General features: G+C 35.3%; 1 protein-coding gene across 2 annotated transcripts; it reads right to left on the bottom strand.

Annotated features, from left to right (window-relative positions):
* Window positions 1-198: 198 nt before the first annotated feature.
* On the bottom strand, window positions 199-21702 carry LOC113684333 (transmembrane protein 94). 2 transcript variants are annotated; one of them, XM_027201686.2, is made up of 36 exons: window positions 21302-21702; window positions 20070-20129; window positions 18988-19226; window positions 17904-18034; window positions 17430-17608; window positions 17043-17127; window positions 16434-16527; window positions 15639-15744; window positions 15376-15462; window positions 14206-14322; window positions 13597-13713; window positions 12790-13042; window positions 12409-12473; window positions 11916-11981; window positions 11299-11417; window positions 10855-10951; window positions 10357-10462; window positions 10062-10164; window positions 9858-9936; window positions 9401-9489; window positions 9077-9131; window positions 8302-8390; window positions 8148-8205; window positions 7917-8000; window positions 7301-7520; window positions 6420-6541; window positions 5874-5973; window positions 5599-5707; window positions 5319-5467; window positions 4828-4928; window positions 4370-4609; window positions 3909-4060; window positions 3521-3618; window positions 2685-2778; window positions 1694-1861; window positions 199-872 (listed from the first exon to the last, which is right to left on the bottom strand). In XM_027201686.2, the coding sequence occupies exons 1-36, from the start codon at window positions 21383-21385 to the stop codon at window positions 800-802; spliced, it is 4188 nt and encodes a 1395-aa protein (XP_027057487.2). In that variant the 5' UTR covers window positions 21386-21702; the 3' UTR covers window positions 199-799. The 2 variants fall into 2 exon arrangements, with proteins under 2 accessions (XP_027057487.2, XP_027057488.2); XM_027201687.2 differs by having other exon boundaries at window positions 9401-9486.
* Window positions 21703-21971: the final 269 nt, after the last annotated feature.

Raw genomic sequence — 21971 nt, 5'->3', positions numbered from 1 at the left:
AAATTGGCTTGAGCAATACCAGTTAGTTATTAAATTTCCTTCCATCCACCATTAAATTGCAAAAAAAAAACATGTTTGAGGCAAGCCAAAAGTGTTGAAAGTAAACCCCATTGCTTTAGGAGCTACAATGTATTACATAGTATTCTATATCCACTTTTAACACTTAAGAAAATGTACACCTCAAATAAATATCACGTCTTGGTAAATGACAATTTTTTATTCTAATTTTTTTAACTTTGTACAACATTGCTACCTAAAAATATATTAGTTAAAAATTGAAAGAGATAATACAGCAATAGAGCAAGGTATAAACTGTACAAAATGCACAATATTTCTGTAACTGTTTCATGGTTTTGAGAGAGTTGAACATTAATTGAAATATAATTGTTTTAGATGACATCATGATGGAGGTAAGTGATCTTCTAAAATAGAAGAAAAATCACTGGCAAGTAGAAGGTAAAACCATCATTCCATTGTTTGAGAGGTAAATTTGGAGTTTTTATGCTGCATTCCACAGAGGTTATTTATCAGCTTTTTATGATTTTTGCTGGGAGTCTTACAACAGCTTTGCTGAGTAGACTTAAAGGAATGCTAGTGAGTGGATTTAGCTTGCCCATTTTTTCTTGCATTTTTATTTTTAACTTGTTTATTCATACTTGCAACCTGCATCACTATCTTTCCAGAGGGAAGGTCATGTATTTTAAGAAAGGAGTGAGGTTGTACTCTCACCCAAATTTTTTTGGCCCTCCTCTTAAATTTTCTGAATTCCCTTCTAGTCAGAGTTAGCAAAAACAGTAAATCAGAATGGTGAATTCATTCCTAACTTTGTACCAAACTTTAACTTGGCTCTCCTCTGAAACCGGACACTTTCCCTGCAAAGACAAAAAGAGAAAAATATGGCATATGAAATCAGATTCAAAATATCTAAAAAAGGGTAAAGCACCACCATCCTAGTGACTGTAGCATCCTCACAGAAAGACTGGGCTGGAGATGCTAGAGTTAATTCTAAATTATAACTATCACATGTTATTAACCCTTTAACTCCCATGAGTGACCAAGAGAGAATTTCTCCTTACAATATCAATACAATATCAACCAGATAAGTGATGAGAATAAAGAAAATATCAATAAGAGGATTATAAGTAGATCCAATACCAAATTCTTTAAACTAACATCACAAGAACTGTATGGCAGACAGTAAGGAGAATTAGTAATGAGATCTTGGGAGTTACAGGGTTAACATAAAGTTGGTAGTGCCCATAGGCTATATATAAATCCTTTACTGACCAAGCCTGTTCAATCAAGATAGCTGGATATTAGCCTTGTTATACTTTTGCATTATGATGACTTGACTTCGCCATGGTCCATAAAAAGTAAAAAATATCCAACCATCTTGATGTCACACTTGGTCAATAATTGTACTGGATAGTCATGTTAGCAGATGTCGGTGAATAAAAGAATTCACAATAAAAAAAGGTGTGTTTCTTCATCTTGGTTAAGTAGAGTTAAGGGTAGAGAGGTATTGACTGCTTATTTCTTGTCATTATCAGGCAATATTAGAAAAAAAATGTTTTTGTATCAGAACACTTTGAGACACACAACCAATAGTCCCTCATCCCAACAAACAATATTTTTTAAAACTGCACAAAAATTAATTTGGATGCTGCCATGAAGACATAGAAAAAGGTCTTACTTAATGTATCGCCTCTTGAATAGCTCACAAATTACTAGAGCTACAATTGGCCAAAGAAAGATGATGATCATTGATGGCACTGGAACATCAGTCAGGTGAAACACCAAGGGGGCATGTCGACTCCATCCAACTTGGGACAATGTAAAGTAGATTACCTGGAGTATTAAACTGTTGGTCAAAAAACACAAGCCTGAGATTCATTCAAAGGTGAAGTATCCCTCTGAAACCATGTATTTTTTATCTGCCCAATTAAAATTTTTTTTGAGATCCCAAAGATTAACTGAACCGCTGAAACTTGTCTTCAAATTTGCTAAAAATTAGACCAAAGATGCTACCATTTTAAATCTTCCTTACCAACCTGGCCACTTTCCAAAGGTATAATTATTGGTAAGTCATACTACTTTTTATTCCATTCCTTAGAATCTCTTTTTTTGTTTGTTTGTTGTTGTTGTTGTTGTTTTTTTTTTGCAACAACCAGAGCAGTACATGTGAGTGAATTGCTTATGAAGATTGCCACTGCACCTGTGGCTATGTTACAAAGGTCAATTTTTTGCCCATTTGAAGACAATTTTTGAAAGGTTAGATTTTCTGTGGTCAATTGTTACAAATACTTTTGAATGGCTGAAAAAAATAACATACAGTTTGTGGAATACTCCATTCAGAGTTTCTTGTCAAAAATATTGTGTTTGAGAATGGCATGCACACTTAAGAAACCCTGACTTTAAATGACAAACTTTCTGCCTAATAGGGAAGTGTTTTTTACCAATTTTCTACTCAAGAATAGGCTTCACATCCAACCCCCCCTTTTTGACTGATCTCCCACCATGTCATAATGGGTAGTTTTTATCACAAATAGTCAATTTGTGTAAGATATAACAATAAGATCAGATTTTGTTCATTGTGATGAATGCCTCAATGGTTATTGTTCACACAGTACTCTAAGACAGCACAAATATTTGATAAAACTAATACAAAAACTTGAAGGACATACATAACCACAGCGGAAATAATCCATGACCTATTGATAAATGGTGATTTCCTCCACAGCAAATGAAGACGATGTACGTAACTTGAAGACATGAACACTAAAATGGAGACATACAAATAATATTGTCAAAGTACTAAAGACTAACAGAGGTAAGACCTTACAATTGACAATCTAGGCTTGTTACTTTGTGTGGGAAAGCAAGCTGAATTTTTGCAGTAAACAGAAAGTTTTAATCTCATGCCACCTTCCAAGTACAAATCTTGCATGGTGAAGTTCTAAATTCAATTCACTTGAGTTAGAATACATTCCAACAGCCAAGAGTGATGTTGCATGAGAGCTTTAGTTGGCAACTATTTTGATGATGCCTTTCAAACTATTCTTGAGCTATTGAATTGTTAATCAGGGAGAATTACATGTACATATCTTTTAGGAAAAAAAATTATTGTCAAATATTATTAACAGTGAAACTCTGAAAACTGAGGACACCTCTTCTTTGATTTTAGCAGATCAATTTTTTACGAACCAGTTGCAATAAAGTTCAAGACATGGGAACAAACCCTCAAAACCACAAAAAATTTTTACCATTGCTTTTGCTGTTTAGTTTGAGGTTTTCCTTGAAATAAAATAACACTCTTTACATTGGGTGTTCATGACTTTCTGAGTTTCACACGAGGGTAACTATGCTTCACCCTATGTTTTCAACTGATAAAATATATGAGAAAGTAGAATTAAATATGGCAACTGTAGGTTATTATGATTGCAGTAAGATTTTGGAAGGTGCTTCCACATGATCTGATTTGTACCTTATACTTGGTCTATATATGTTCCTGAAAACCTACCAAAAATTAGAACTAGAAAAAATACATTGATGTCCTGAGCCATGGCTAATGCTTGAATATGACTTTCCCCGAGGCCATTCCACAGTTCTGTAGTGTTCCTATTCAAGTGGGAAAAAGAAATAAAAAGGGTCAAACAGAAAAAAAAATTATCAACCTTCTCTTAGTGGAAATTTGAATTGTACTTTAACACCTGTTACTTCAATTATACCTTTTCAGAAAATTGCATAATAATTTTTTGGTAAGAAGAACATTCCATGATTGGTAGAAAAAAAATTAAAATAATTGGAACAATCTGATTAACATGCTGAGCAAACCAATGGATATTATGTGACTGTACAGCTGGTTTGAGTGTGAATCAGCCAAAAGTGAGTAAACATGGTGACTTTACCTAAATCCAAGCAGGTAGTGACAGTTAGAAGATTTCTTGTTCAGAGAGAAGCAAATTCCACGAAGATTTAAAGGGAACAGGATAAGGCAGCAGATACAAAGTGAAGGAAAGAAACAAACACTGAAGAAAAAACACACTGTATGGGTAATTTCCTACAAAGGAAAAAAAAAATCAATATTTAGCTAAGGGAAAATTGAACAAATAAAAACAGTGACTTAAAATTTTACTGAAAAACACAATTTTTGCCTCAAAAATTGTTGATCAATGCTGCAGAGGGGTGAGGGAGGAGCAGAATTCACTAGCAGAAAAATTTTCAATCCTTACATTTAATGTTGTTGGTTAGCTGAAAAAGCGATGCATTCAATGCAGAATTAAGACAACAAAACTCCTCACTATCTGAGATATCACAACCTAACTCTACACACCAAAACACAAGGAAATCAACTATTATTAAAAGTTACCTTGAAGTTTTTGTCATTTTTGCCTGTCATCATTGTCATAAGATTTGGATCAGATGGGGAGCCAATTAATGACAGACTCAGCAGGGGTACTATGAGGCATGACAACCATAGGAGATGAAGCCCTGTCAGGGGAGGTGGAAGGAGAACACATGATGACAGAAGCATCATGGCAGAAAGAACTAACTGACATGATAGCATGAAGGAGAAACAGTTTTTGAGTCCAAAGCAAATACGACGTGCCTGAGAAAAAAAGAGTAGAAAAGTATTTATTGCTTTCCTTTCATTTCTCTAAAAAAGAAAGGTTCTTTTTGTTTCTTTCAGATCAAAATAATTGCAAGGAAAGCAGTAAGTAATGTGGTGTTTTTTGTGCATAGCTTGTCAAAAAAAAAAAAAAACTAAACGGAAAGAAAAAAGGGATTTAAACTTCAAGCCCTTTATTTTTATAGTCCAGACCTCACCTCTTTAATTAAATTCAAAAATTTAAAACTTGCATCTCTGTGGAATGCCAAGGAACATGGTAGGGCATTTAGGAAAGCACTCAGTTCAAGTGGGGACAGCTCTGGGGAACAAACCAAAATGTTAAATATCAGAGGGTATTTTAAACATATTAAATAGTCGATCACAGGACGGGGGGGGAGAAAGAGGGATTTCTGAAGTTGCCCAGGAGAAAGTCACTGTCAGTGACAATTTCATAAAACTACCAAAGCTGTTTTATTACTGTTTTAAGACTAACCCTTCCTTCCCCCACCCACTACTCCCCCCCCAGATATTCCTGCATACATGCTGGTGTTTACATAAACATATAACTACTGGTACCAAATCAGCTGATTTTGAAAGAAATGATTATTAGACCAAAGTGTAAAATTTCAGACAGAGATTTTACTTAGCAATTTACAACAGACTCGCATTGTCATGATTGAATTAGCTGCCTTCAAACTACTTTGCTCACCATTTTCAACCTCAATGGATTGTTCGTCGCTAAACCTTCTACGTAGTTTTTCTCTGGCATTTTCTTGTCCAAGCTGTGGTGTTCCTGATCGGAAGTCTTTTGGCAAACCTTTCAAACACAGTTGGGGAAAGAGGGGTTCCACTGCAATGCTAAAAAAATGAAATGAAATGCCATTTAAGGTCTTTTTTTTCCAGTCTGATTACATTTACTCAAGAAAAAGTAAACTTGGTGAACAAGCTAATTCAGTCAACTGTAAGAATTTTTAAGACGTAAAACTCACCCTATATCTGCCTGAATAAATATGGCAGGATTAGCAGAATTAAATGAACTTCCTACACAACAGACCACCTCTCCATAATCTTGCATTATAGCAATCATCTCCTTAACAGCTGTCAATAAATAGAAGTATCAAATTTCAACAAATGCTGGTAAGCAATTGATTGCTAGAACCACAACAACAAAACAAAACACAAAATTTGGTCCTTAATTTAAGCGTTTCCTCCAACAAGGTGGAAGTAAGCTCTTTCACCAGTGTCAAAAAGTGCCTGCCTTTACCTGATGGAGTACAATCAGTGAAGAGGGGAACAAGAAGAGGAACATTATCAACACTCTCCAGATGAGGCCTGATGTTTTGAATCCCTCTGGGAAGTTTAGCCTGACATTGAGAAGCAAAAAATAAATTAAAATAACTGTAAGTTATAAAAGACAGAAGTGAGAAATTTGCTATTAAATTAATTAAACAATACAATGATATGGTTAGTTTGATAAACAAAACTGTTTATCTAGTATGTAATGGGAAGGGACAGTTGAAGATTCAGTCAGTGGAGAAGGGGTCAAATTTAAATGTTTGATCTTTCCCAAGAGAAACAAATTAGTGACAAATATTGCCTGGTATCAATCACTACAAATTTTACATAGCTAGAAAACAAAAATGAAATGGATAACTTCTAAGTACCAGTAATACTATGCAGTACCACAATGAAACTGAAAATGTGATCTTTAATTTTAAATTCTGTACTAACACAATAGTTCGAGATCTGTAAACTCTCATTACTGTTTAAAAACAAACAAACAAAAATTCTACACTGTTTGAAGTGTTACCCTGTTAGAAAAAAACCAATAATCCTCAGGTGCTGATATCTGACTGCTGCCCAGTAGAGTGCCACCATCACTTTGACTTTCTAATAGAGGGTCCATTTCGACTGTTTCAACTTTATTTGAGACTATAAGAACAAGCAAGAACATAAAATCAACTCCAATTACCCCATGCTCAACACAATAAAGGTGTCTCTTCATGTGCCACTTTAGCTGGCCTGGCTAACACAGTTGTATAAGGTAGGAAGGCAGAAAGGCAAAAAGGGAGAGAGAGAGAGGGATGGATAGATAACATCTGGTTATGATCAGGGTGATCTTGACAACACTACAGACTGGGGCACATGATTGAATTGGAAGGTGGAAAGTTGCTCACTCTTAATTATTTTCAGGACCCATGATCTGGCTTGAATACAGAGGGTAACTTCATTCAATGCTTTTAAATTGATTGCTTGATTGATCAGTAGCCCCTCAATAACCAGGACTGACTTGACATAAACTTTCTTCTTGGAAGCAAATAACATCCACAACAAACTTCTGCAGTCTGGGAGCATCACTCAAGGGTCAATCACAAGATAGACTGGAAATGGTTCAAAATCCTTGATGAAGAGCCCATGAACATCAAAAGAAAATTAAGGAAGCTATTCACATCAAGTGTCGAAATTCAATGTTAGATAGGCCAGCCATTTTCAACCACTTGTTGACTAGTGACTAAACAAACATCACTGACTTTGCTGGCGAAGATCACAAATGTTGGAAGCTACATTTTGTTTCAATATTTCAGACCTTGTGACAAGAATTATTATTAATGAATTAATTGTTATTCAGAATAATTATTGTTACCCATCTCCCCCCCCTCCCCACTTAGAAAAAACATTTTGTTCCATTACTTTTTTCAGCAGATTCAGCGTGGACCCTTTTCCAGCTGACATGTTTCTCATCACCATCCTGCCCAGAAACATTTGCATCATCCTGGATGTCATAAAGACTCTCAGTATTCCTGTCTGACACTGTTGCACTGCTTCCGCGGTCGTCCAAGAGATGGCCACCCTCTCTGAGAGAGATGTGACAGTTCCATCCAGTTTCAAGGCCCATCCTCTCTGCAAATACCTAGAAGAAATCACTCAGATTTTAAGAAACTTGCCCACAGGTAGATGAAATATACAATTAAATTCAAATTCAATTGGATTCAGCACTTGCACATCATTTTAAGGGCTCTCCATGCAACACTTCAAGCTAGAGTAACATGGAGAAACATGGAGAAAAAACCTTAAGAGATGAAAACAAACCAATAGCAAATTTATCCCAGCAGCCACGTTTGAGAATCAAACCCAGGATAAAAAGGGATGCAAGTGCTCTTGGCTCTTTGCAATTCCTCATCATTGTTCCAACCTACCTGATTTGCTTGAAGAATAGAAAGACTCTCAGCTCTAAGGCAGCAATGCACTTTTTGTCAAATGCATGTGAAAATAAATGTTTCAATGCAACCAATACAAAATTCCATACCCTGCTTCTTAATTCATTTTCGGCTGAAAAATAAACGAATCGGATTCCAGCATTGTCTAGGTCTTCAATGAGGGGAAGAATATCCTAAAAAAGAAGTATAAAAAAGTTTAAATTTAGTAAAAAGAGTGGAAGGCAAATGATATGCGCCATAACCAAATCTAGAATTATTGCTTAAAATAATTTCATTCACTTCATAATCTTTTGAGCAAAAATGACAATGTCATTGCAAACCTTCTTGGCTTGAAACTGTAATGTCACCACTCCAATGAAAACTTGTCCCCCAAGTATTCTGTTTATGAATCAACAAATTTTCTGTAAGCACTACAGTTAAATGACATGATAATTTGCTGAAAAACTAACACAAGTGTAGAATAGTCAAACCAACCTTTGATAGCTCTCTGCATTTTCAGCCATGTTAACTCTTTCCAACAAAGATGCTGCTTCCACATCAGTTTCAAGGAGCTCAATGCAGTTCTAAAGTTTATAAACAGAGATAGAGGTATTTTCAGAGACCTTTAAACCATTTCTTATTTACTAGACACCCATGATCACAACACCTTGTGCCATTCTCTTTTTCAGTGTAATTATAATTGTTGAAAGAGGCCTTCTGAAAACAGAGAATTCCACCTTGTGCATACAACTCAACAACAGAATCACTTAGTGATGGATGCTTTGTTTCAGATTGCATAATGGCTACATTCTGCATTTTTGAAAGATAAAAATGTTGATATGGTTTCATCTTAAATTCTTAAAAGTGTTCCATGACATCACATGGGAGACTGCATGAATAAGTGTTCAAGTGATGCACTCATGAATTAGGAAAATAGTTTCACATGTATTTTGTCACAAGTTTAATAATTTCCCTCTCCTGAAGGCTTGGAAAATTACAAAAAAAGTTGACATGACATCTATGAAACTACCTTCTAATTTTAATTGTTTCATTTGATATCACATGCTAATAAACTCTCACGCATGTAAACTTGAGGCTGCCTAATTAAATTAGCCCCTACCCTACCAAATTTACAAGAGCTTTAATCTAGTATGAAAAGCAATTCTGGTACAGGTACATGTATGGTAAATTGATTCAGACTGCAGAGTCTTCGCTATCTTTGGCTAGCTAACAGGTTTGAAATAAATACAGCAGAGTTAAGGCTACTTACAAAAGCACTATCCATGTCTGAGTTTTCAGATTCCGCCTCTGAAATTTCAGAGGCACTGAAAAGAAATTATAGGAAATTTAATGGTAAATCGTGTATAAAAATGAACTCTTTATCCTGCTTGCTATACTTGGAGTACTTCATCTTACAATCTCAGCTTGCTTTTAATTGCAATGTAAACAACCATTTTTCAAGAATACCACTCTGGTGTGTCACTGTTTACAAAACAATCATAGTTTGGTGAATAAACAAACAAACTGAATACCACTCTGGTGTGTCACTGTTTACAAAACAATCATAGTCTGGTGAATAAACAAACAAACTTACCTTTCCATTTCATCACTCTCATTACAAATCCACTGAGTTGTAGAGGGAAGCTCTAAATATACATCTTCACTCTTTTCATCTGGTATCTGCTACAATAAGTTAGGAAAATTTAATGAGTGAAGCTTTCAAAGAGCTACTAGGTAACATTCACATTGATTATGGAAAGGAGTGGACTACATGCTTTCAAGGAATGATAGTACATTTGATTATAGTCTGCACTCACAATCATTAATTACTTCCAATTTGCATCAACAAATATTTAAACACATTTATGGAGCAAATTAAAGATCATTAAAATATATATATAAATTGAGAAAGAGTTCTAGTCAAACTGTTTTTCAGTATTGAAATTTCTGTTCAAGATGTTTTCCATGTAACACTTCCCTCTTAATTAATTTTATTTTCTTGCCATAATTAAAATAAAAGTGAAATGTTGAAATTTATCACGACTCCCTACCTCAGTGACTGGACGATAAGAAAATGCAACACAGTATGCTGACATGCTGTTCCTCTGATAAAAGTCAAGTACTTTCTTTCTGAGGTCAAGAAAAAAACACATCTGTGATATCATTATCTCAATTTACCTATCCAGTAATTATGATTAACTGATCTTAGGAAAACAATTATTTCATCACTTATCATCATTCAATCTTCAATGTACCTCTCAAATGCTGTGACTGGACAAAGACTTGATCCATCCCAGTAATCAGTGCAGGCATCTAGAACAATGTCAGCAGATCCCTGGGTAAGAAGCTGCAGAGAACCTTAGGAATGAATTGAGACACATAAGTGACAGAACACTTACATATCATCAGAATCTGGATAAGGGTGGTGTGACCCATGTGACCCACAAGGCAGGAAGCTAGTCTTCTGGTCTTCTAGTTCAAAATTTTAACTTGAGTTGCTTTCTTAGTTAATATTGTAAGCACTCTATTACAACTGATGCTGTAACATACCAGAGTTATTCTCTTTAGTGATAAGGCAAACCATGGTAGGAATAGGCCTCTCTTTTGAAATGGATAAGAATGAGTGGGAATGAATGGGTACTCTTAAAGTGGAATTCTGAAAAGTAAGAGAAAACAATGTCATTAAACACAAAAATTCCCTCCTTAAATGCTACTAGCTTAAAATCCTTCTCTGAAGAGAAACCACAGTTGGTCAAAAAAGAATTTGGCAACTTTTACAGCACTAAATTTAAAAAAAAATGAAGAAAAGCAAAATAGGTTCACTGTTTTAATTACTGAGGGAAATAATGGGCCTTGTTCACCAGAGAGTCTCTGTGGCTCAGTGGTAGCTAGAGCATTGGAGCAAGAAATCTATAGGTCTGAGGTTTGGGACTCAGAATTTCATATTTGTCCCACCCTCGTGACAAGATGAAAAACATCTTTCTTGAACATTGATACCTCAACTAAAGCTCAGCCTTGAGCTATATCACCAAGTTTTGTTTTACTTACAATAGGAGACTGTACAGCAAATATGTATTTTTGCTTGCTGAAGAGCTGAAGTGCACGTTCCATAAAGCCTATTTCCTTACCAAGGAGACACAGACATCTACAAAAATTTCCATAGAAAGCCATTAGTGCTAAAATTGAGGAATATACCTAGATATGATGTTGTTAATGTAAAGACGATTTTTAATATGTGAGGTTAAATTTCTTATTTTCTGTAAATCATGAAAGATGAGTATTTCATGTAGTTCTGTTACCAGAGGTGGGTGTTAAACAATAACAGTCATCAAATATTTCTTTTCTTATAAATTACAATGATGTCATGTTACTGATATGCATGACAATTTGAAATCATTGGAAGCTCTGCTGATCATGATGGGGACTTATAGAACATCATGAAAACTAATTAACAAATCTACATTCTGGATAAACAAAAAAAACTAACAATACCTTCTAAAGAAAGGCAAAGGAACTGAGTTGTAGGAAAGAGACAAGAGACCAGTATGATCAGCAAAGCGTAAGCATCTCACAGGAGATTTACAGCATGAATTAAGTAGAATGTTTAGACCCTGAAAGGGGAAAACATTGAAATTACTGATATGAACTGGACAGCTAAAAATCAAATTATATCAATGTTTATGATGGACAGGAATCTTATTAATCCAAAAAAAACATCTGGATGCTGGGCTTTCATTTCAACTAATTTCACCCTAACATCAATACCCATATTCTCCATACTCTGACAAGGAGAATTGGTTTAATGATCAAAGCTTCTCAGGTTGGAGATAATTTTCTTTATTTTCAGGATCTTAATGTATGATTCAGCAGTATTAATGGGAGGAGAAATTAGATCCTGGTCACTCTAAGTGTTTAAAAGGTTGGTTGTCAGTGATAATTTTAATTCCTGCGACTTTCCCTCATGTAAAAAAAAACCTGATAACTGGCAAATTTTAATCTCATTGGGGTTCATATTTTTTGAATACATGAAATTGTTACATCCAAGCTAAATTTGTTGAATTGTAAGAAATTAATTGTGTGTAAGTTAGAATTTAATAACTTAGTCATACCAAAGGTTTGAGAGAGTTGATATGATTCTGCCATCTAATGTCATCAAATCTCAGTCCAAACTGACTCTAAACAAAAGAATGAACAAGAAAAACAATTAATTTTAAAGTAGCTTACAAGAAGATATTGATAATAAATATACACAGGCATACATGGTGTGCATGCAAGAGTTATTTTCTTGGCTGAGCAGGTTTAGGAGGGACTCATTTTATATCACATGTTTTCATTTTTGAAAAAGAAAAGAGCACAACTTTCAAAACAATGTATTACTAATAAATAACTTTAGGAGAAAGTAAAAAAAATAAATCTTTTAATTTATCTGAAATAGACTCGCACATAGGTATTAATATCAACATACCACTCTACATACTAACATAGAGTTATTTTTTAATACAAAAAAAGTAAATCAAAAATACAACCTTGTACATTATCTAGCTATTGCAACCTTCACTATCATCATACTAGACATTTCACATGGTGCTATCTCAAACATACCTCTGGATCGGAAGACAAGTTGAGAACCTCCCTGTGTCCTCTCAAACAGTGGTTCCGATTTTTTTCTGAAATTCAGATTAAGATTGAGTGAGTTTCAAAAGCTTTGCGACATATTAATTTGCACACCTTTTCATACATTATATAATGTGTATCATTCTAATTTGATCCTTCTATATACACACTGATTCTGAAACTGGACTAAAACCAAAGTTCTCAAATTTTTCAGGCACTGTGATTATTTGTTCACGTCCAAAAAAAGAGAGAAAAATTCCAAGAGATTCTGGGTCCTTTTTCCTCAGGGTTTGCATCCACCTGAAAATGGTTCCTCCTTCACCTAGATGTACTGCCTTATCCTTGACAAATAACTGAATTAAACCTCACCCACAGATTCAGAATCCTCAACAGATGCAGAAACATCATCATCATCTTCTTCATCAGAGGATTCTTGGCCATCCTGGCTTGATGAAACTCTGCTTATTTCACTTTCCCAGGTACAAACACTCTCCTTTCTCTCCTTTGCTTGACCAGCTGACTCTTCTTTTGTCTTGTGCTTTTTACTCTTCAAGAAGAACACTTTTTCAGCACAGGGATTGGGTAAGGACAGTATACCTTCCTTATCAACACAGCACCACACCTGGAATTAACAATAAACCAGAATAGAATCTCACAGTCACTGCACCTGTTGCACTGAGATCATTTGTTGAACTAATAGATCACAAGCCTAGATGACATCAAGTCTATGTAACATTCAGGGCTTGAAATAACAGCCAGAAAACTGTCAACAAGAGCATCCCATCAAATATAGGTTTTGTCTCGTTAACTCCAATGAGTTGCTCATTCCATTCTTGTGACAATCTGAAATCTACCCTTAAGTAGTCATCAATTTCTGAGGCTCCTAATTCATCACTGCCTTATTTCTCTATATTAAGAAGTAAGATAAACTGTAAAAAGCAAAAACCATAAAAAATATTACATTTTGTTCAAAAATGCCTCTTCTGAAAAATTATGAGCATACTCATCATGTAATTTCACGACAAACCTCTACACAATTTCTTTTCCTTCTATTTGGAAAGGGTTTTCATACATAACAAATATTCTGAAGACAAAAACTTGGCCTAAAATAACAACAATTAATTAAAATTAAATTGACTCCACATTATGACCTCCATACATATCTACCATACTCACAGTCACACTTCCAAGGATTTCTAAAAGGCTAGTAGTCCTTGGCAAACTGGATGGATCACCCAAAAAATTCTTCCAAAAGCAACACAATACTTCTTTTAGAGATATTTCATTTGCTGGCTGCCATAAAACAAATAAAAATGTAGCTATAAAAAAAAAAAAATCGGAAGTCATACTTTCAGGAAATCTGATTCTGATAAATAAAAATGACAAATTTTACCACTGCAGTTACTCTTTTTGAAACTAAAGACAATTCTCATTTTATCTTATGACTGAATTCCAAAATCAAGTTGTTCTCCTTTGAATTTTACAATCTTACTTAAAACAGCTTAAACAGAAATTGTATCTTGTGTTCCAACTGAGCATTGTATTTGTTAAACCAAATCAAAAAATTATCTTATTTTCTAACAAGAGCATGCATCCTTATCTGGTGAGGAATAAGTTAGCTGTTGCTCTCACCCTGAACAAGTTAACACCCTTTTTTACAAAACAAATTATTTGCTATAGAGGAGAGAACTATCCAGCTTTACTAAAAGGGAACCCATGAATTCTTCCACATTCTACCCCAATGGTGTACTTTTTTTCCTTTTTCAACCAGATTGAAATACTTACATCTTCTTTCTCCTTTAACTGTGTAAATAACACTTGAATTCGTGCTGTTCCATAAAGATTTAAACAGATCCATACAACCGGAAAAGAAATTGGCAGGAGTGGCAAGATGGTGTAACCCTGAAAAACAAAAAAATCAGGAAATATGCACATGATTGACATTACCAGATCAGCTTAAAAATCACTGCAAGCTAGATTAAACCAAAGCCAATTTTCCTCGAACAAAATAAACACTCCCTTCTCTTTAACTACTCATTAAAAGTTGCTGATTTGAGGTTTGATTATCATTTAGCAAAACAAGAAGCCTTAAGTTTTTTTAATGATTGATTTTATTTATCATTATATAAAGAATTAACCCTTTAACTCCCAAGATCTCATTGTTAATTCTCCTTACAGTCTGCTATGTAGTTCTTGTGATGTTAGTTTGGAGAATTTGGTATTGGGTCAACCAATAATCCCCTAATTAAGATTTTTTTTTATTCTCATCACTTGTCTGCTTGATATTGTACTGATATTGTAAGGAGAAATTTTTTCTTGGTCACTTATGGGAGTTAAAGGGTTAAAAAAATTTACTGAAATTGGTAAAAAAAAAAAACCAGATTTAATGGCAAGGAAACCTAATAAAAACCCATTTAAGGCTTTTAACTTAGGTTCCCTCTCAAGAAGTACAAGTTGAATAACCAAGACAACACAAAAAGTAAATACTGTCTTGAAAAGCCATATGAAAGTCTATAGTAATATTAGTGGTTGTTGAATACAGATATTTTAAGTTTTTTAGGGGTGGAGGGAAACTAAATGCACACAGGATCACAGAGACATCACTGGTACCCCAAGTTAACTGTCTCAAGTGAGTGTTTCCTTGCAATTAGTTGGTGGCAACAATTATATCATATCAAACAGTTACACCATTTAAAGTTCACATCATTAATTGATATTAATATCAATTAAAAATGATATGAACTTTAAATGGTGCAACTGTGATTTTTTTTCTGGTACTGATATTATAAAGTACCAGAAAAAAAATCATTCTGGGCCAATAATTCCGTGTAGGAGATGTGGCCTTGTGTATTTAGTGTGGTGAACTCTATGACCAAAGGCCAAGTCTTTGTGTTTTGTTCATAGGCAAGATACTTTTAAATCTGACTTGTAAATGTTTGTTCGAGTTTGTCCTACCTGCAGTAAAAGAATCATTTCACTCCAGTGCCCTGATTCACTTTTAAGAAAAATTGTCCTTAAAATATTTACGGTCAAAGATAACACCTGCAAGAAGAAGGAAAAACAATAAAATATCTGTAACAAATTCAGTAACACTTTATAAAAGCTGTTTTTTCCTATGGGAAGGGAGTCCTTCAGAATCCACCAATTGCAGTTTACAGTGTAAGGTATAATACAAACATGATAGAAACCCAATAAATTCAACATACATTCTAACTTACCAAAATTGCAAACAGAAGTTTCTTGTCTATAATAGTACTTGTGATATAATGCATTTCATTTCCAATGATGCTAATTGGCCTCTTCAGAGAATTATTTAGGATTGTTCTGTTTAAAAAAATTTCATCCATGTATTAGTCCATGAATTGGTGGCTTAATGGATAATATGCTGCACTCCACATGAGGAGAAGCAGGTGAAGCTTATTCAGGTTTAGGTGTTGCGTTGTGTTGTGCTCTTAGGCAAAACACTTAGCTCTCCCTAATTATACACCTCCTAGACCTTTAAATCCCAGATCAAATTTGTAATTCCCCTTACTGTCAAACATGCAATTCTTATAACATTAGTTCAGAGAATTTAGTGCTGGATCAATTAATTATCCCCAAATTGATATTTATCTTTATATTCATCAATTATCTGGTTGTTATTTTATTGATATTGTAAAGAAAATTCTGTCTCAGTCACTCATGGGAGTTAAAAGGTTAAGGAGGAAGGGGGGGGGGAAGGAGAATGGTCACAGTAAGCTGACAAGAAAACTTGGTAAGTTGCTATAGGGTGAAATGTGAGGAACCAATATCCTTTCCAGGGGAGGGAGGGTAATAATGCTCCCAGACATCTCATGGTAACAAAAACAATGACAAGCTCTAGAACTGGTGGGCTTCTAAGTGTGTGTAAACCTTTAACTATCACAAACAATGAATATCCTGTTGACATCTAAGGGACTTTCTGAAAGCTTTGTACTAATCTCTCATCTAAGATTCAGCCAATAATACTTCCCCACTTTTGCAATAGAAGTTACCTGAGATTTTGTTTGAAACGACTTTCTGTAACAAGGAACTTTTCACGCGGATGAGGCTGAGATGGTTGTATACCAGTTCCTCTGTTACCATCACCTGCAAAATAACAAACAGAACAGAGAACCTGAGCCAAAATAATGGAAAGCATTTCCACCGAAGGCCTGGAAATACAGATGAATCGACAAAGACACTTAAAAAGGAAATTATCAAGAACTTAATCCTTTAACCTCAGGTGACGTGAGAGGTGACCAGTATCCAATTTCTCCCTACCATATCACACTTGAATCAAACATAGAGGTCATAAGAATAGAGGAGATGATCACCAACTTTAGAAGCTCTTGATTGTTTAACAAATTCTCAAGTCAATATCATAGAAAATGTATAGAGAGCAGCATGGAGAATATGCATACTGATGTTAGGGTGTAAAGGGAAAGAGGAAGTCTACTCTGGTAAGTGTTCCCTCAGAAAGTTACATTCACTGCGTAATTTTTTTTTTTAATGCAAGGGTACTTGCCAAGGAAAATTGGAGTGTAAATATACTCTGACTATAGCATTTTTCCTTGTTCAATACACCAGGCTGTAATGTAAAGAAGTTATAAGTTTTGACTTACTGGAGCCACTCTGTGTAACAGGATGGTACACCTGACCTTCTTCAAGAACAAATAATGGCCCTCTGTTGGTAAATTCTGAAGGGAGCTGTCACAAAAGAAGCCAAAACATTACTAGGTCTAGTCCAAATTCAGTTGGTAATAAAGAAGGAAAGTTTCACCCTTTCTGTTATGGACTAGCATGCCTTTACACAATATTGAGCAATAATCCTGATTGCTTCATGCTAACGAAATCAAGATAAGCTTCAACAACCCTAACCCAGGTTTCCTCTTTAGAAGTTTGCATACATTCCTATGTTTTGCCACACAAAGCAACCTAGTTGTGCATCACTAGAAGGAAAAAAAAACACAGAACCCTAATGATCAATATCTTGATCTAAACAACCCTACCTGCTGCACTTGTGCAGGGGCAGTATGACCTGGTCCTAGCACCACCACATCGCCCTGAACAAGGAGGTTAACGGGGACACTGACTAGTTCATTGTCTCTGTAGGCATGTGCCAGCGAGATTGAAAGAGAGGGAGGGGTGCAGGGATCAACATAATCAGATGGCATCCAGCTGCAGCAAGCTGTGGAGATGGATGTTACTTTATTAAAAATGACAAAGATGGGTCAAAAAGACTTGAGATTAATGTCAAATTTAGCTATCATGACTATGCTCCTCTGTCATGCACAAGAAACATGTATTGCTTTTTGCTTTCATGCAATGACCATCCTTTCCTCATTAGACTTTGCTCAGAACTTCTATTATCTGTTAAGAGGGTTCTGTACAGTGTAACACTGTTCACAATAGCAAGCTAATCAGGTTAAAGGTCACTGAAAATTAGGGTTTTTTTGGTCACTTTTGATTTGAGTGCTTCTCACCATTGCAGCTGTTAAGCAACTCCTGACTACTTCTGATCATCTCTGTTCTTCTTAGTCTTTCCTCTCGTACACACAATATCAAATTAACAGCTGTCAGTAACAGAACAATGATTCCTTCTATCAGTGGAAGGCTACAGCAAAGAAAAAAGAGAAAGCACTATCAGTGTTCTGTCTTAGTACAAGAAAAAAACTGCTAAATCCAACAGACAATGAGGATTTTCACACACTTTAATTTAGAGCTTCTCAGCATACTAACAACACTTATCGCTTCTTCTGACTGTCTAATGCTATTGATACACTCTTATTTAGCTGCATGCAATTTTACCTAATTAAACACCTCAGATTTACTACGATTTCCCATTCAATGGCAATCTCCTAAGAGCAAGCTCACAAGAATGGTTTATCTTCATTACAGGTACCACTGGAACTTTGAGTTCTTGTGAAGTCAGGTGGGGGTTGTTCATTAGGCTCTGGTTGTTCAAAGGGTAAATTTCCTTGGATAAATCTCTATCCAGTGTATAGTACAGTATGTTTTGTTAGCACTAATCCACTGGATAGCGATTTATCTGTTGGATAGCATTGTCTGGGGCCAGGGGTTTTGCGGCATTTGATTCCAGGCCCACACCAATCTACCACACCTTTGTTTTTTCCTTAGAGTCTGAAATAGGGGCTCATGGCTAAGTTGAGGAGATCCACCAGCCACGGAAATAACATTCTAAATAGTGGCTGGCTAGACAAAAGAGGCTCCTGAAGACTCCAGACATCCACCCATTTAAGTGAGAGAGGGTTAATCCCATTGATGCTATTTTTCTGTATCATCATTCCCTGTCTGCTTGCCAACATATTGATAATATGAACTCCATAATAGACCTCGCTCACTGTGGAGTCTCTGTGGCTCAATAGTAGAGCATCGAAGCACAGAGTTGGAAGGTCTGAGGTTTGATTCCTCATGGGGACTCAGATTTTTTTCTTTGTCCCACACTCATGACAAGACAAAAAACATCTTTCTTTATACTGATAATATGTTAAGAGAAATTGCTTATCAATCATTCCTTGTCATGAAAGGTTAAGATTAGAAACTCACCTCCTTGTTTTATCACTGATGGCAAATGACATCACCATTACCAGAAACTCAAACACTAGAAATGCAAGACTGATAAAGCTTATAGGCAAGTGACGATTGTCCCTCAGTGTACTCCAAAGATCACTTCTCCATGTACACTGGTTCACTGCTCTAAAAGTTGCTAACTCATCATGGATGGCATCAAAAAGTCTTTTCAGCGCCTCTTGAGAGCTAAGTCCAAGTGATCCTTCTTCTGCCTTCTATAACAAAACAACGCAATGAAAAGTACTGTCTATACAACTGATAACCCCAAAAGGAAACCTGCTCTGACATTTTAATTCCCATAAGTGACCAAGACAGAATTTCTCCTCACAATATCAATACAATATCAAGCAAACAAGTGACAAGGATGAAGAAAAATTTATATAAGGGGATTATTAGTTGATCCAATACCAAAGTCTCTCAACTAACATCATAAGAATTGTATGGCAGACAGTAAAGAGAATTACCACTGAGAAATTGGGAGTGAAATGGTTAAAGCCTGTAACAACTTCCCTAAGAACCACTAGGAGAAACATTCTTAAGGTGTCTATAGGGCAACAGAGATCAGATAATTCCTTGCCTACCAAGTGAAATGTTAACGCTTAAGTTTAAAAGCCTAAGTGTTTTGTCCTCATCCCCACACTGACAATATTCCCTTGCTGCTTTAAACCATTCTTTCTCCTACAAAATTAATTTTCTAGAAAATATAAAAACTTTCAAATTTTGTCTTCCACCATCAAAAGGTTTACCACTAGGAGCTACCAAGAACCATTTTTGTATAGTCATGCACTAACATACTCTTTCCCTAGCACTGTTCCAAGTTTTTCCTCGTTTCACTTTATTAGCCCTTCCAATATCTTTTCTGCTCTCTCAAGCTTAATCATGCTATGATTATTGGAAATTCTGTTTGTTTCTGTGCGTATACTAATAAAAGCCTACATTCTCTGCTAAAACTTGAAGGAATGTATAAGCAACAATATGATACCAAATTACAGTAGGCACAATTCATTTTGATATCTCTTCACTAAATTGTTAGATGGCTGTCCAACACCATGACTTACTTCTTGTACTTCACAAAGAATCTCCAAGGTATCCAGGTCAATTTCACCTTCACTCTCTCCCTGAGAAATTAAAGAATCGTAAATTACGTAATTTGTGTTAGATATCAATTTTGATAAAAAGCTAAGTTTTTTGTTTGTCTCACGATGTAGTCACATGTGATATAGATCGTGACGTTTTGACTGCATACTGCTAGTCTTCTTTAGGTGAGCAGTATACAGTCGAAACATCATGATCTACATCACATGTGACTATATCAGGAGACAAAAGAAAAAATTAGCTTTTTATTGTTATTCAGCACTATGAATAACCACAACCTTTTTTATAAAATCAACTTTGATGTTTTAAAACTAAAGGTAAATTGGACAAAGTGAGTGATTTAATGAAAAAATTACACATTAATTATTTCAAAATGGCAAATTTGGACCAGCCATAAATGGAATGTCATCCCAAATATTGATGTATTTAAGAGATTGGTCAATGTGAAATATGAGACTTAATGATATATCGCGATCACTGATAAAAACAATGCAGAAGAGAAATTTTGCATATTTAGTTAATGGGATATCTATTAGGACATGATCATTATACGACTTTGCAATGTATTAATAGTAAATAGTTATTGACACATGTTGCAATAATTACTGAGAAAAATTAATAATAATTAATAATATCCATCAATCCCATTGATCAAAGAAAATTGATACCAAGTGTTCATATTAAATCAAAATTGATTAATTTGTATTCAGTTTATCGCTTTTAATAAATAAGCAATTTGGAAATTCTGACATTTTCAATACAGCTGATGGCTGATAGGATACAGCTGAAAGCTGATAGGATACAAGTGATTGGATACAGATGATAGGACAATTCGATGCATTCGTTTAACTACTATCTTGAATTCCGTGAGGGCAGTTTTATAAGGAGGAGTAAAAGGTTGTCATAAGTTCCGATCTTTAATACAAACAGCACTTTCTCTTTTCCTTGGAAAGGAGGTTGGAAGCAAAGATGGCCACGATAAGCAAATCAAAGGAGAATTCCATTGGGATACATCGTACAAAAGTTCTTTTTAGACATTTATCTTGATTTTAAATTCTAGCTGACTGAATTTTAAACTTTTCGAAGAACGAACGAACGCTGGACAAAGTCTGTATAACTTTGATTCAAGAACACAAATATTTATAATTAGTAATATATCACAATGAAGTCGCTAATGAATATATTCGCGTCATACCAGCCCTTCTCGTCTCCGCCAGCTCCATGATCGTCGTTTCTCAGATGCAGCAGAGGAATCTTTAGGGTAATCACTCATTTTCATGCCACTAGCCGCTATGATCCTTCAAGCTAAGGGTTGATCTCCATAATCAACAAACTTTCCAACCATTTCAAGAGAATACACGTCTTCAAAAATTAGTTTGGGGTAAGACTTTTGATAATACTGATAGTCTTGGGAAGAATCAATTACTCGCTAAAGAAACGCCATATTTTCAACGAACAAATCATTTACTTCTACCTTATTACCCGAAAGACGCCATGATTAAAGTCCCCGCCAAACAGCTTCGTGCCAGTTTCACTCGACTTAGTGAGATCAGATGTAGGTGGGAGGGACGGTAGTCTCTTTCGCAGCCGTTTTTTGGATGTCACGCAACGTTCCCCTAACGTTTTGGGGGAACGTTGCGTGACATCCAAAAAAACGGCTGCGAGGGAGACTAGAGGGACGGGGGAGAGCACGGGAAGAGCTCGTGAGCGCTTCGAATTTTATTTTGTTGACAAATTAAAAAATTCTGTTTAAAAAACACTGAATTTTCATTTCATATTCGTTATTCGTAATGGAGGTCTGTACAGGATCAAACAAACAAACTAATTGGATTTAGGGATATCAACAGCTGCGGAAGTTTTCCAAG

The sequence above is a fragment of the Pocillopora damicornis genome, chromosome 10 (genome assembly GCF_964200805.1).
Source record: "Pocillopora damicornis chromosome 10, jaPocDami1.2, whole genome shotgun sequence".
Classification (NCBI taxonomy): domain Eukaryota; kingdom Metazoa; phylum Cnidaria; class Anthozoa; order Scleractinia; family Pocilloporidae; genus Pocillopora; species Pocillopora damicornis.
The sequence above is the reverse complement of the archived record's forward strand: the minus strand, read 5'-3'. Positions and strand labels throughout refer to the sequence as shown.

Coding starts and splice junctions, on each gene's coding strand:
- LOC113684333 (XM_027201686.2), bottom strand. CDS start 21,385: ATGAAAATGAGTGATTACCCTAAAGATTCCTCTGCTGCATCTGAGAAA. Junction 2,779..3,520: donor TTTTCTAGTTCTAATTTTTG/GTAGGTTTTCAG, acceptor TCTCCATTTTAG/TGTTCATGTCTTCAAGTTAC. Junction 1,862..2,684: donor ATTATTTCCGCTGTGGTTAT/GTATGTCCTTCA, acceptor TTTGACCAACAG/TTTAATACTCCAGGTAATCT.